Genomic DNA, 13,644 nt, shown 5'->3' on the forward strand with positions numbered 1-13,644 from the left:
TCATCCAGGCAAAGGGTGGTATCATAGAATGTAAGGTTCGTGGTCGGTCGTAAAACAATTTAGTGTGAGTTGGTGAATTGTGAGTGCCTCAAGTGCCTTCGTAGGGTTGAGGGCGCGCCGATGCGGTAGACACCCGCGGCGGATCTTCGCCGGTTTCCTCGGTAATCTGTTTCTCAACCTTCCGTTTCTTCTTGTTGATCTTCTTCATGGCTTCGCTGGTCAGTTTCTCGCGGAATAATCGCTCGACAACGTCTCTCTTCCGCGACCTGCGGTCCCCGATCATGATAAGGACACCGCCGCTGATATTGCAGGCAATCGAGCAACAGAGGATGACGGTGGTGAGAGCGAAGGGCCGGACATGGTAGCTGATGCCCCACGTACAGGCGCCAAGCGAGATCTGGAGTAAAGAATGGCAGTCCAACAAGACCACGATGGCAATCAGAACACGAAGAGGGAAAGCATGGTGAGTCAGCGTCTCGTGAGGTTTGTAGAAGGTATGCGACCGAGACAATTTTTTCTGGTGGTGCATAAGTTTCTGCTGCTGGAGGCGGTTGAGGACGGAGAACTCGTGCTCTTCGTCTTTCGGGGTGTCGCCAAACTCGACATCCACTTCGATTTCGCGTCGCGCCGGGAGGTCGTTCTTATCCTTCAGTTCGGGAAGGCGGCGCTTTCGTCGAATCTTCCAGGTCAAAAACGTGTAGTGCGCGATAAAGATCATGTGGTACGTATCGATGGCACGGAACGGGGCCAACCCATCGCCCATGATTGCGAACAAAGCCACCAGGACATTGTCAATGACATTAATGATATAGAGCTGTCGCCCTCCAACATTGATCCAGCCTATATCGGTCAGAACGCTGATGCTGAGAGTTCAAGAGAGTCCTTACCAATCAGGAAAAGTACCCAAGCAAGTCCAAAAAGCGTAATCAAAGTCGCATATAGAGTGATGAGAAACCCAAGAGCTACCCCAGACTGTTAGTGGAGGGTCCCTTATTGCATTGCGAAAACTCACGCTTGGACACGTATTTCCCGAATCCCTTCATCGAACGCTTAAACTTCGATCGCCGAGAATGCAGCATATGCCGGACGTGATCATTCAACTCCTCCACATCCCTTTGAGTCCATCCTTCGAGATTGCTTCCTTCGGGTAGCACGGCGAATCGAGTGTCTTGTTTCTCGAGCACGGCGGAGAGGCTCGTGAGCGGACGCTCGAGTGGCGGGCGTTGCGGGTGATCCTTTTCGTCGGTCGGCTCTTCGCCTTCATCGGTAGTAGTCGTTTCCTCCTCTTCCGACGATTCTCTAGGTGGCGATAAAGTATAGGTTTGGTTGCGGTTCAGCAAAGGGCCGAGATTCGGAACGAAGAGCGAGTTTTGAACATTTGTGAGGGTTGACAGAGCGGACACTTGAGGATCTATAGAGCGAGCATTAGGATCCGTCATTGAAATGGTTCCGGCTTGTCGAGTGCTTACCGATAACATCCAACACATCAACGATATGAGGGTGGTACTCCGTTTCATCCTCCGGTGTATCCGGGTGGGTTCCATCTTCAGTCACTCGGTTTCTAGAGAATCTATTAAGCGCTGCTTCGCTTGTCCATCGTAGCAAGTTACGGCTCCCTCTCCTCTGCACCGGAGCATTCGGAATTGCACGGGGATCTTCCGGCGGGAAGGTCGGGTTCGTAGCGGTGGCTCCGAGAGGAGATAAATTCGATTCATCTACTCGGGAAAGCGCCTGGCCGTTCGCCAATCTTGGAAGGGAATTGGGAGTTGCTGCCGTTGACCATCGCCCCCGATGGGGTTCGGAGCTGCTGCGCCGGCGGTTCGCCTGCCATGAGTCGTCGGCGGGTTGGGAGGCGGTGGGCGATACGAGGTTCGAGCTGGAGGCATTCAAGTTGGCACTGGTTCGATTCTCGTTTGTCCCGGGAGTATCAGAACCTCTCTGCGGCTGCGTGGGAACCTGGTCCGCCGTGTACGACGGCAGGCGCTGGAGGCGGATGGTCGGGCGGCGGGTACGGGATGATAAGGCGCGCGGCCGGGTAGGCTGCGATGACGGTTGTCGGGACAGATTCGACGACGGCGGTTGCTGACCTTCAGGATCTTGAGAGCCTTCTACCGGCTCTATACGATCCATTGGGAACCGCTGGCAGAGAGATGGAAGCCGACTTTAGTCGGGGGTAATATGAAGGGAAGCCAAGGAAGGAGGAACAAGACAAGAGGTGGGGAAAAAGTAGGGGAGGGAGAAGAGAAAAACGAGAAAAAGAAAAGACAAGAGACCGGCCGGGTCTAGAGCAGACCAACAAAAGGCGCCATTCGACGACGCCTGGAGACAAATGGCCCTTGACTAAGCCGTGGATGCCGCCAACCTTGTTTTGCGGGCCAAAAAAGAGTCGACTGACGGAGGCCAAGAATTGATAAGCACCGCTAGCGTCGCGTCCATGCGGAGTGGTCGTGTCGACCCGCCATTGCTGCTGGTCTGTATGTCTGTATACTATCTGCAGGATTGGATTCTTCACCGGTTTTCGACCTATGCTGCTGCCTATTGCTGTAGATGTCCGGTCTGCAGTCTCATTCCCCGGTGGCGACGAGACTCGAGTGCCTGAGGTGGCAAGGTACGCGCCGGCCTCGACTTTCAGGCAGACTACCGCTTCGGGTATCGCTCAGGAGGGCCAATGGACTATCAGTGGGGTTTATATAAAGGCATTGATCACTCAGAAGACGTTAAAATATAGATCGTCCTCTCAATCCTGTTGTCGCTGTTGTTGACTGCAGAGCATGACGGCATCATCTGACATTCCGAGCCCTGAGGCATTTGGCTTGAGCTTGACATAACCTAAACTACTACCCGGTCTGTTCTTATGGAGATGATCCCCAGCTATTTTAATGGCCCAGCACTCTTTTATTTCCGATGTTTCAGCATGCGATTATCTTGCTTTATAGAACTGTCAAATGTCTATTCGCCTTGAATTTTCTCCGCATGCGTACTCAAGACCCACTCAATCAAAGCAGGCCTAGATTAGCATTGCAAGCGACCCTAAATCGGTTACACAGCAACCACTGACCAGACTGGCTCTGACTCATTATGCACAAATACATTGACTTCCTTGTAAATTCAATTCATTTTGCAGATCAGAGGCATCTTCTGTGGCCTCTTCACTCTTCATACAACAACCAACCTCAACCACCTCTTTCCGCTGCGCTACACCTCACCAAGAAGAGACAATCAATTGATATGTCACATGAGCTTCCAATATCAAGGTGAGGCCCAAGTGTCTGGCCAAGGTCATTTGGCTCCGAAAAGCCTCATGCGAGTCCAAGATCTACTTAGAGAGACTTCCCGCAAGAAAGGAGACCAGCAGGAGGGACTTCCGGCTATCAAAGTTACTTTTCCTCAGACCCTGGCCGCATTCAACCACCTAGCAGAAACCCTCCTGGCAATACTGATGTTGAAAATGATGTTGGAAATGAGCGAAAGGAATATCGCGAAAATCCACAATGCGACAGCCCCAACGAAGCGCGTCATTGTGAATAAGAAGTCCGTGGAAGCCCATAACTCCTGCTGCTACTCCCAGCCATTTCAAACGAGACTTGCATCAAGACTGACCAGCTGCCTAGGCCGATCCCGTGATATGTAGTTCACTAGACACAGGAAAGCCTTAGTGACCTATCTAAAACGGTGAATATGGCCATCCTTTTCGCACTTTCGCCTAAGCCCATTATTGTGCGCATGTCCCTCAAGCGATCCGCACCTTAGAGCCCTATGTTGAACTCGACTTTGAATTGACATGATACAAAACTGTACATTCCGAAAATGACCAAGTTATAATTGGACTGTATGTCTCGTTTGAACAGGAAGCTAGAGTAGTCCAGACCAAAGGCTCCAGGAAGTAACAACAATTTGCCATCTGCTGGTGACTCGTCACGGACTATTAACCAATCTTCTAGTTGGGTTTTCTTTGGTTCATCATGAATACTTGGCGCTGAGCTCATCTGCAGAGTCTGACAGTTCTAAGTCGCATCTAATCAGTTGGAGCAATGAAAACCATCGGATTCCGTCATTACTACATACCTTGGTGTTGCCATTGTTCAAAGCCGATCTTTCACTTCCTGAAAATTAGTTGAAGTATGTTGAAGATCGAGCCAAAACGAGTTCCTCAGAACAAGCTACTACTGGGTAACAATCTCTCCAGACTGAAGGAATTCAGGAAGTGTATGCGTACGCTGAGGACTGCGCTGGACCATGACGCAGACCAAGATGAGTTTATTCTATAATCAACTGTTTACGCTGTAGATGGCCTGTTGCAATTTAAAAACTCGTTCCCCAAAATGCAACATCGGCTCATTTATCCCCGGGTTTCGACCCACCGGCAGGATCAGCTCATTGCTGCGTTATCCCTGGCCTGGCGCATTGCCGAGAAACCGTGATAGGTGGAAAAAGCTGATCTGCAGCAATTAGAGCCACTAGCTGCATCTACAGCATCATCCTCCGCCCTTTTTGCAATAGTAATCGTAAGAATAATAAAATGTACCTCTTCAGACATGACGCTACCCCTCTTAATTTCCCTCGATCGCATTTAGCCGTGCGGGCCTCCGTTCGCCTAATACCCGGGGCATTTAGGCGCGATCTCGCGCATCCGAGTGAATATATACCAGGCAGCGTATCATTTGCCCCCGTGAGGATGCTCTAGCTCCTTTAGCACGCTGACGATGGCTCCATTCTCGGCCTCATAGTCCATTCGCTGCGGTGCCCGCTTCCCATATGACCTGTTTGAACCGGGTTCATTTCCGAAGTTCTTCCACGATCATTTATTCCTGTCTTGGCTGCCTGGTTTGCTCGGTCGATGGAGGCGATTTCGCCCTCAGACGACCCTAAATATGTGCCTAGACTATTTGTCTGTCCTCCGCAATTTAGGAATAAAACCGGCGGGCGTTCCGCGGCTGTCCGACATTCCTGCTTTTTTCTTTTCTGTCTTCTTCTGCAGGTAGACAGCCGTCTGTCGTTACCAATTTGAATTGAAGGAAAGGTTTTGCCCTTCTTCTGGCAGTATGGTCGCCGGTCTCTTTTCGAAGGGGCTGCTGCTCCTGGGTCTCTGCTCTCTGGGAGCTGCTCAGAATGGCTCGAAACCACTTTACAAGAATCCTAATGCTCCGGTGAATGATCGGGTGGATGATCTATTGGGCCGGATGACCGTTGAGGACAAAATGGGCCAGTTGATTCAAGGTGCGTTTTTGGAACCAGTTTCTGTTCGTACGTTTGGAGCATGGTTCACTCACTGATTCCTACAGGCGACATCACCAATTGGATGGACGCTGACACCGGGGAATTCAACTACACCGGCCTGGTGGAGAACATGAAATGGAAGGCTGGAATGTTCTACGGTAATAACCTGGCGCAGTCTGTAAAGGACAATGTTGACCGCTCGCAGTTGGATATCCTGTTCCGTGGGACTGGATTGCGACCAATGTCAAGAGGGCTCAGGATTATCTCGTCCATAACACGACTCTCGGTATTCCGGCTTTCGTTCAGACGGAATGTGCGTATACCTTCCTTGGCCTTCGGACATGTACTGACTAGTATTGAAAGCCATCCACGGTTTCCTGATTGGCAATGCAACGATCTACAACTCGCCAATTGGATACGGGTGCTCCTTCAACCGAGATGTGAGGCTTCGGTGACATATCCTCGAGCTCTAGCGCATAGCTAACATTTCCTGCAGTTGATCTACAAGATGGGTCGACTCATCAGTCAAGAGGCTCTTGCTCTGGGTGTGAACCAGCTCTTTGCGCCAGTGGTTGATCTGGCTCGGGAGCTGCGATTTGGACGAGTAGGAACTATACCCCTATCCTCCTGAATATCGCTAAAATATGAATTCATCAGGTCGAAGAGACATTCGGCGAGGACCCCTACCTTGCGGGAGAAATCGGCTACTACTACACCAAGGGCATCCAGAGCTTGAACGTCTCCGCCCAGGTCAAACACTTCGCGGGATTCAGTCAGCCTGAGCAAGGACTCAACACTGCGCCAGTGCACGGCGGCGAGAGATACCTGCGCACCACGTATGTTCTACCGGCAAGCCGTATGAATAGGTGCTAACATTGACTAGCTGGCTGCCGCCCTTCAAGAGAGCAATCATCGACGCCGGTGCTTGGAGTGTCATGAGCGCATATCATTCGTGAGTGCTCTCTTCAACCCAACTCATCCTATACTAACAGAATATTCCAGCTACGACGGAATCCCCGCCATCTCCAACCACCACGTTCTGACCGAAATCCTGCGCGAAGAATGGGGCTACGAGTACTTTGTCATCAGCGATGCTGGCGCGACCGACAGGGTCTGCAACGCATTCCACCTCTGCCAGAGCAACCCCATCGATATGGACGCCGTCACGCTGTCGGTGCTGCCCGCCGGTAACGACGTCGAGATGGGCGGCGGTTCCTTGTAAGCATCCTTTACCCTGTCCCCAAATCCCCAAACCCCCATACTAACGTCTCCAAAGCAACTTCCGCAAAATCCCCGAGCTCGTGGAATCCGGCAAGCTTGACATCGACACCGTCGACACGGCCGTCAAGCGCGTCCTCAAGGCCAAGTTCGAAATGGGCCTCTTCGAGAACCCGTACCCCGGCGCGCCCCAGTCCGAATGGAAGAAGCTCATCCACAGTAAGGAGGCGGTCGACCTGGCGCGCAAGATCGACCAGGAGTCGATTGTTCTGCTAGAGAACCACGATAATATCCTGCCATTGAAGAAGGGCGGTGACATTGCTGTCATCGGGCCTATGGCTCATGGATATATGAACGTATGCCATCTCTCCTCCCTCCCTCCGATGCACTTCTCCCTTCTTCTCTCAGAACATGCGCCTTCTAACATACTCAACTCACAGTACGGAGACTACGTCGTCTACGAGAGCCAATACCGCGGCGTCACGCCCCTCGACGGCATCAAGAAAGCCGTCGGCAAGAAGGCGAACGTGCACTACGCGAAGGGCTGCGAGCGATGGAGCAACGACGAGTCCGGATTCCAGGAGGCCGTGGACGCGGCTAAGAAATCCGACGTCGCCGTCGTAGTGGTGGGAACGTGGTCTCGCGATCAGAAAGAGCTCTGGGCCGGATTGAACGCAACGTACGCCTTCCCCCTCCTCCATCTCATCCCCATCCCCATTCTCCCACCCAAACTAACACATAAACAAAACACCAGCACCGGCGAACACGTCGACGTAAACTCCCTCTCGCTCGTCGGCGCCCAAAGCTCTCTCATCAAAGCCATCACGGCCACAGGAGTCCCCACCATCGTGGTCCTATCCACCGGCAAACCCGTCACGGAGACATGGCTCTCCTCCAACACCTCCGCGCTGATCCAACAATTCTACCCATCCGAAGAAGGCGGACACGCGCTCGCCTCCGTCCTCTTCGGCGACTACAACCCCTCCGGCAAGCTCTCCGTCAGCTTCCCGCGGTACGTCGGCGACCTCCCCATCTACTACGACTACCTGAACAGCGCGCGCACGATCGGCGACGCAGGCCAGATCCACGATAACGGGACGCTCGAGTTCGGACACCAGTACGTGCTCGGCTCGCCGTTGGCGTGGTATCCGTTCGGGCACGGGAAGAGCTACTCGGAGTTCGAGTACAGCGATGTGCGGGTGAGCAAGACGAACGTGACGGACGCCGACACGGTGACTGTGTCGGTGAAGGTGAAGAATACGTCGAAGGTGAAGGGGACGGAGGTGGTGCAGGTTTATATCCAGGATGAGTTTGCGTCGGTGGTGGTGCCGAATAAGGAGCTGAAGGGGTTCGAGAAGGTGGTGATTGGGGCGGGGAAGACCAAGACGGTCAAGATCCCGATCAAGGTGGGGGATTTGGGCGTGTGGGATGTGAAGATGAAGTATGTGGTTGAGCCGGGGAAGTTTATCGCGTGGGTGGGAAGCAGTTCGGAGGATATTAGGGGGAACGCGACGTTTTGGGTACGTTAGGGATGGGTATATACCTGAGTGGTTGATGTTATGCTATTAATTGGGGGAGGATAGCTGTATATTCCCAGGTTGGAAGTATTGAATGTGTTGATTTATACTGCAATGAGTATATTCATGTTCTCCCGTCGTATTCCAGAGAACGACATTGATTTGAGGCAAGACAGAAGCAAAAGGAAACCCGAAGTTTTTCAAATCCTGACTCCAAACGAAAGACGCTAAGAATAACCAACCCCTACCACCGATTGCAGCTATGTGTCAGACGTGTCCGCTTTACTATCCGAGTCCTTATTCACGTTCCCATTCTCATTCTCACTCTCCGGTCTGGATCCGTCCCCGGATGGAATAGGCGAGTCGAGTGGCTTCGCTGAAGGGCCCGCCATAGCCGTAGCCGTAGTGTCCGTGCTAGACCGACCCTCCGCTCGTCTGGTCTTCGCCGTTTCTTTCAGTTTCTCCCAGCGGTCTCGGTACCGGTCCAGCACATTACGCAGTTTCTCGTTCTCGCGACTGGCCTTTGCTAGATCCTTCTCGCCGCGACGGATCATGTCCTCGAGCTCTTTGACACGCTGGTCGTGCTCGATCATGGACGGTTGGGTCGAGAGGGGCGCAGTCGGGGATGCGATTGCGGAAGAAGCCTGGGGGTGGTGTTCAGGGGACGGGATGTTCTGATGGTGCATAGCTTTCAGGGACTGCTGCAAGGCGATGGAGGAAGACTGCGCGTTGACTTCCCACATATGCAGCCGCTTGGACAAGGTGTCGGAGAGATGGCGCAGAGCCTGGTTTTCCATCTGCAGCTCCTCCATGGTCTTGGGGTTCTGCAGGTTAGTGGTGAGCTTGTCATTGGCTCTGCTGCTCTTGCTCTTGCTGCCGCCTGTAAAGCTGTGGCGTAGTTCAGGAGATCCCGGGGTCTCGCGAGCATCTACAAAGTCCTCGTCGCCTTCTTCAAGGCTATTTCTCCGGGCTTCCTTCTCGGCTCTGCTGAGAATACCGGCGTAGGAGACGGTGCCGCCCGTCGTGGGCACAACGTAGAACGATTCGGCCGGACCGCCGGTTGGGCCGCCGGCCCCGCTTCCCCCACCGGGGGTGTCTCGTATAGCCTGGAGTGCTGCCCGCGAGAAGATCCGGCTGATGTCTGGTTCGGCGGATTGGCTCGAGCGACCGGAGGTGGCCTGGTGACGGTCCAGCTTTGTCTCCGCCGCAGATTTGCGGCTGGACTCTGCCTGAGGGGAGGCATCTGATCCCAACGGGAGGCCAGCAAAGGCCAATGGAGCCGACAGTTTTGAAATCAGCCCCTCGAATGTCGAGTAGAACCGCTGGAAAGGCTCCTCCGTGTCCGGCTGTCTACTCCTACGGCGGGGTTCGACGGCATCGCTAGGAACATATTGCTGTGACGTGACATCGGTAGGGCTGGCCGCCGGGGGAGACCATGGCTGTTTGGACGTAGATGAAGTCCGGTACATGCGATCCCTGGGGGAATGGAGTTGCGTTCCACGCAAGCGGGATTCACTCGTTCTGATTTTGGCCGGTCCCTCGGTCATCCGAGCGCCTGCCTGCTGGGACGAAAGTGTCGGTGACGCGGGGGTCGCGCGGCGTGGCTGCGAAGGGATCCCCCGTGCGGAGGCCAGGTTACTGGCGATCGAAGAGGTTTCTCTTTTCGGTAATCGAGTGTTCCCCGACAGCTTTGGTGGCTGCTGCTGAGCATCTTGAATAGACGGTGAGGCCTTTGGCGTGCCCGATTCCGTCGGCGAGAGAGGGGTATTCACACCAGCGGAAGGGGGATTTTCATGTTGAAAACGAAGGATCTGAGCGAGTCTCTTGTGGTGCTGCTCAAGCAAATGTAGCGTTCGCAATGCCTACCATATGGGATATTCCCAACATATCAGCCTGGGCTTATCTACCATCGACGAGATGAAACAAGGGACATACCTGAGGGTCGGAACTATTCTGAGCGGCCGTCGCAAACTCCCCGGCAGCCAGGTCATGCTCCTCGCTGGCAGCCACGGGATTCGACTTGCGAGTCTCCAGCACTGCATTCCGGGCATGGGTATGAGCCTTGTCCAAAGAAGGGATGTCAGGTCATGCTCCGAAGGAGATAAGGTTCAGGCTTGGACGCTGCACGTACCAAGGTAAGGGGAGCGGCATCCATGACTATTAGCTGGGGGGACCGGGGAGTCTGTCTTCAGGCATCAACAGACATCAACTGCAGTCGCGGTCTGGGGAAGAAAGAAATGGAATGTAGAACTGAAGCGAGAGAAGCGTGGGAGTGACGCCATTCGCCGCATCGGGGAAATCACGGGCCTGTCGATGTGACGGTAACATTACGCCCATCCGTACGGTAATCTGAATACCACAGTTCTGCCTCAGTCACCAGGTAGTTCTCCAGAATATACCGAGGAATTTTAGAATATCCCATGCTCCCAAGTATATTGAATTAAAGAGTACAAATGGCGATCTCGAAAAATCATGTCTTCACCGCCCGAGACTTGGTCTGGTCCGAGCGTGTTAGCTCAGTCTGAAACATGGATTTGCGACGGGTGGCATCCAGCTTGCGACGCTCAGAGAGACGGGTCTAACTTATGGGGACTACGGGGCTGTCTAGCGTATTCGTATAGGACATGCTCCTATCTGAGAGTCTCCTACGGACTAGGTAAGGTACTCGATCTCCGTACCTCCGTTAGATATAGTACTTTCAGAATCATTTTTCCGACTCGGACATTATAAAATCTATGGATTCTAGCTCGAACACCGCAATTATCCCAACCCGTCTCGCGGGTCCAATATATTTCCGAATCCAATGCTTTTAATAGCTGTGATGGATCGCCGTCTGCCGCCTCAGCTATTAATAGGCAGTTCTTGGCGTTCGCACTGAAGTTCTGGACCATTCGAAACCAAGGTACCGGAAACTTTCCAGACGGGATCTCAGGGGAACTCGAGGAGAATTAAGTCGAGCAGGAACTGGGGATAAGTAATGTACGTGGACGGTGCGTCTACGCCGGAGTACAGTCAGTACCTAGGTAGACACCTGAGAAACCAGGCAGCCGCGGATCAGCGAATGGTTGACACGCGGTGCTGAGTCAGCCCCCTGGAAGCGGTAAGGCTGGACGGCCCAAAGAGGCAAGGTGCATACAGGCCGTACCAGCCCGTACGGCCCCGTATTCCTTTCCTGCGGAGAAGCAAAGCGTCGCTCAGCTTCATCCTCATCCTTCCCCTCCCCCCCTATTCTTCTCCTTCCTCTTCTTCTCTTCAGTTCCCTTTAACCCTCGAGGAGGACGAGGATTGTTATTCTCTTGGTGGCTTGGAAATTCTCGCCCACCACCTAATCACCCCATCTCTCTTCTCAGCTACTTGGTATAGCTGTCAACTGTACGCGGAGACGGACCAGACGAATATTCTACCATGCCCCTGCTATGGCCATAGTGTCCCATCTTGTTCGATTCGATTCCCGTTAATCATCCTTCACCTCTTCTTCGTCTCTACACCCTCCCCCCTGCGTCCGTCCGAACCACCCCGTCAGCCTCATGGATCACACAGAAATACCCGAACCCCCGCCGGTCCCCTCACCCGAGCCCCAGGCTACCAACAGATTCGGCCGGTCGAAGACTATCCCCGTCGACACGGAAACGATGGGTAGCTCCGGTCGCAGCAATGGGCGCTCGTCGATTGACTCGACGTCCGACCGACCCAAGTCGCAAGCTGGCGAAACGTCCGATTCCGCAAAGGCAGGTTCCAGCGGATTTTCGAAGTTGCTGCGACGAAAGCGAAAGCAGAAGGAGAGCCAGAGTAAGGTGGATGAGCTGCCGACGCAGTTCGAACTCGAGAAGGACGGCGACGCCCAGGAAGCTGGCTCGAATGAATCGCGGGAGGGAGTTTCGTCCGTCCATGAAAACCAAGGCGCCCCGGAGCCGGAGGCCATAAACTTGTTGACAGATGACTCTGAACCGGATCGGTAAGCTGTTAGCCTCTGAGCCAAAACGAAGAAAGAAAAATGGAAAGGCAAAAAGCGAATATCATATGGTATCTAACGGCCACGTTTTTCTAGGACCCCGCCTCTCACCAGTCACAATTCGCATAGCGGCTTCTATACGAGCTCCTCCCCTCTCATCAACACGACCTCGGTAGACGTGGCCAACGATACGGACGGCGTCCAGGCCGATGTCGAGTCGGCGCTTAGTGGACCAAGCGCCGCCCCTTCTCATTCGGAGTCCAACCCAGATACGGAGCTTTCCAGGCCCACTTCTCAGCCTACATCCGGATCCTTAAATGTCCCGGGCGACCAGAGCAGTAAGAAACGCGGTGTGTCCCCAGGCAGACGATTTAGGAACGCCTTCAGTTCCAATCCCGATAAAAAGAAGGACTCCAACCGCGAGCGCGCCTCTTCAACGGCGTCGGGTGAGAGCAAGAAGAGCGTCGGTCCATTTGGAAATCGCGGCAGAAAGGCCAGCGTATCCTCCAAAAAAGCGCCTTCGATTATCACCGAACCCGTTCCCCCTCTGCCACCTCCAATTCGCACCGACCTGGTAGACGACAAACCCGCCGAATCTTCAGACGGCCCTGGCGGTCCACGGACCCCCCCTCACACGGCGCTTGCGGCTCCGCAAACCACCGTCACACCTCCCACCCCCCAGGTCGAGCATCGTGACCTGTTCTCGTCCCCGGAATCGTTTCAGTCAAAAGATTCGTCGGAAATTGTCGTTAGCCCCTCAGGAAATATGATCTCTCATCGACGTGTCCGGTCCGCCTCCTCGGTCAGCCACAAACCCAGTAAACTATCGAACTCTATGTCGGCTATGGGGCCGACTATCGAGGAGACAAAGGCTGCTACGCGAACGCCTTCCGCTGCTCAGCAGAGTGGTTTCTTTTCTTCCGTATTCTCCGCGGCGCAAAATGCTGCGACGAGTTTCAGCAATAGCCTCAACGCCCAGTCCAAAGCCCGCGGCCTGACCCCGGCAGAACTTGCGGAAGCCGATCCCGCACTGCTGAAGCAGGCAGACGAGGATACCAACAAGTCGCTGGAGGGCAAGAAGACCGAGGATACAAAACCCTCGGCCATCGACACATTAGGCTCCGGGGATTTGGATTTCAGCCATTTAGATATCGCCATTCCTCCTGGTGGATCGGTCTCGACACCCGACGGCGTCGTTATTACCAAGCCGGACCTGCCAGCCGAGAAGCGCAAGAACACCATGGTCCAAGAACGTGACGAACAGGCCGCGAAGATTGAGCACCGACGTGCGCAGCGTGCGGTTACCATGGCCTATGAGAAGCCATCGGAAGTGTCAGTCGTGCCGCCGTCCGACGATAGCCTCGAGCTACGGTCTAGCGTGTCACTCCCGCGAGACCCCGTCGGTGACCAAACTCCTCCGCCTGGTAGTCTTCTTGATGGAGAGGGCGGTGGTACTCGGCCACATCGAAGTGGGAGTGTCCGGAGCCGGTTGGCTCGACGCCGTCACCGAGGCTCTTCCGGTGCGACTACCTCGACGATCGGCGCCATTGGAGCCAGTGCGCTGGCGCTTGGAGTGCTGGGGGCCAACGCTAGTATGCCGCGACTCACGGGCTTTGCCGTCGCCAGCAAAAAGCGGAACCGAGACTTCCACTCCCTGTTCCGCAGTGTGCCCGAGGACGACTATCTGATCGAGGATTACAGTTGCGCTCTGCAGCGTGAAATCATTCTTGCCGGACGAAT

General features: G+C 54.2%; 3 protein-coding genes across 3 annotated transcripts; 1 reads left to right on the forward strand and 2 right to left on the reverse strand.

Moving 5' to 3' along the window:
* Positions 1 to 88: 88 nt before the first annotated feature.
* P170DRAFT_370420 (DUF2985 domain-containing protein) lies at positions 89 to 2,130 on the reverse strand (the record flags this gene model as incomplete). The annotated part of the gene is made up of 4 exons (XM_024844953.1): positions 89 to 840; positions 888 to 962; positions 1,013 to 1,411; positions 1,470 to 2,130. The coding sequence occupies 4 exons, from the start codon at positions 2,128 to 2,130 to the stop codon at positions 89 to 91; spliced, it is 1,887 nt and encodes a 628-aa protein (XP_024698529.1).
* A 2,912-nt stretch (positions 2,131 to 5,042) lies between these two features.
* Positions 5,043 to 7,964, forward strand: P170DRAFT_419063 (putative beta-glucosidase; the record flags this gene model as incomplete). Its single annotated transcript, XM_024847261.1, has 11 exons — positions 5,043 to 5,217; positions 5,283 to 5,375; positions 5,423 to 5,530; positions 5,581 to 5,657; positions 5,714 to 5,821; positions 5,875 to 6,053; positions 6,101 to 6,169; positions 6,220 to 6,435; positions 6,494 to 6,791; positions 6,876 to 7,114; positions 7,190 to 7,964. The coding sequence occupies 11 exons, from the start codon at positions 5,043 to 5,045 to the stop codon at positions 7,962 to 7,964; spliced, it is 2,337 nt and encodes a 778-aa protein (XP_024698530.1).
* A 64-nt stretch (positions 7,965 to 8,028) lies between these two features.
* P170DRAFT_441683 (uncharacterized protein) lies at positions 8,029 to 10,342 on the reverse strand. Its single transcript, XM_024850379.1, has 3 exons — positions 10,084 to 10,342; positions 9,888 to 10,013; positions 8,029 to 9,814 (listed from the first exon to the last, which is right to left on the reverse strand). Exons 1-3 carry the CDS (start codon positions 10,105 to 10,107, stop codon positions 8,213 to 8,215), a joined length of 1,752 nt encoding a protein of 583 aa, XP_024698531.1. The 5' UTR covers positions 10,108 to 10,342; the 3' UTR covers positions 8,029 to 8,212.
* Between the last annotated feature and the right edge of the window lie 3,302 nt (positions 10,343 to 13,644).

The sequence above is a fragment of the Aspergillus steynii genome (assembly GCF_002849105.1).
Source record: "Aspergillus steynii IBT 23096 chromosome Unknown P170scaffold_11, whole genome shotgun sequence".
NCBI lineage: Eukaryota > Fungi > Ascomycota > Eurotiomycetes > Eurotiales > Aspergillaceae > Aspergillus > Aspergillus steynii.

What these genes read in the sequence shown, in the direction of transcription:
- P170DRAFT_441683 (XM_024850379.1), bottom strand. Translation starts at nt 10,107, where the DNA reads ATGGATGCCGCTCCCCTTACCTTG. An exon ending in ATGCCGCTCCCCTTACCTTG is followed by an intron (nt 10,014 to 10,083) that starts GTACGTGCAGCG and finishes TCTTTGGACAAG; the next exon opens with GCTCATACCCATGCCCGGAA. An exon ending in AGAATAGTTCCGACCCTCAG is followed by an intron (nt 9,815 to 9,887) that starts GTATGTCCCTTG and finishes CCCATATGGTAG; the next exon opens with GCATTGCGAACGCTACATTT.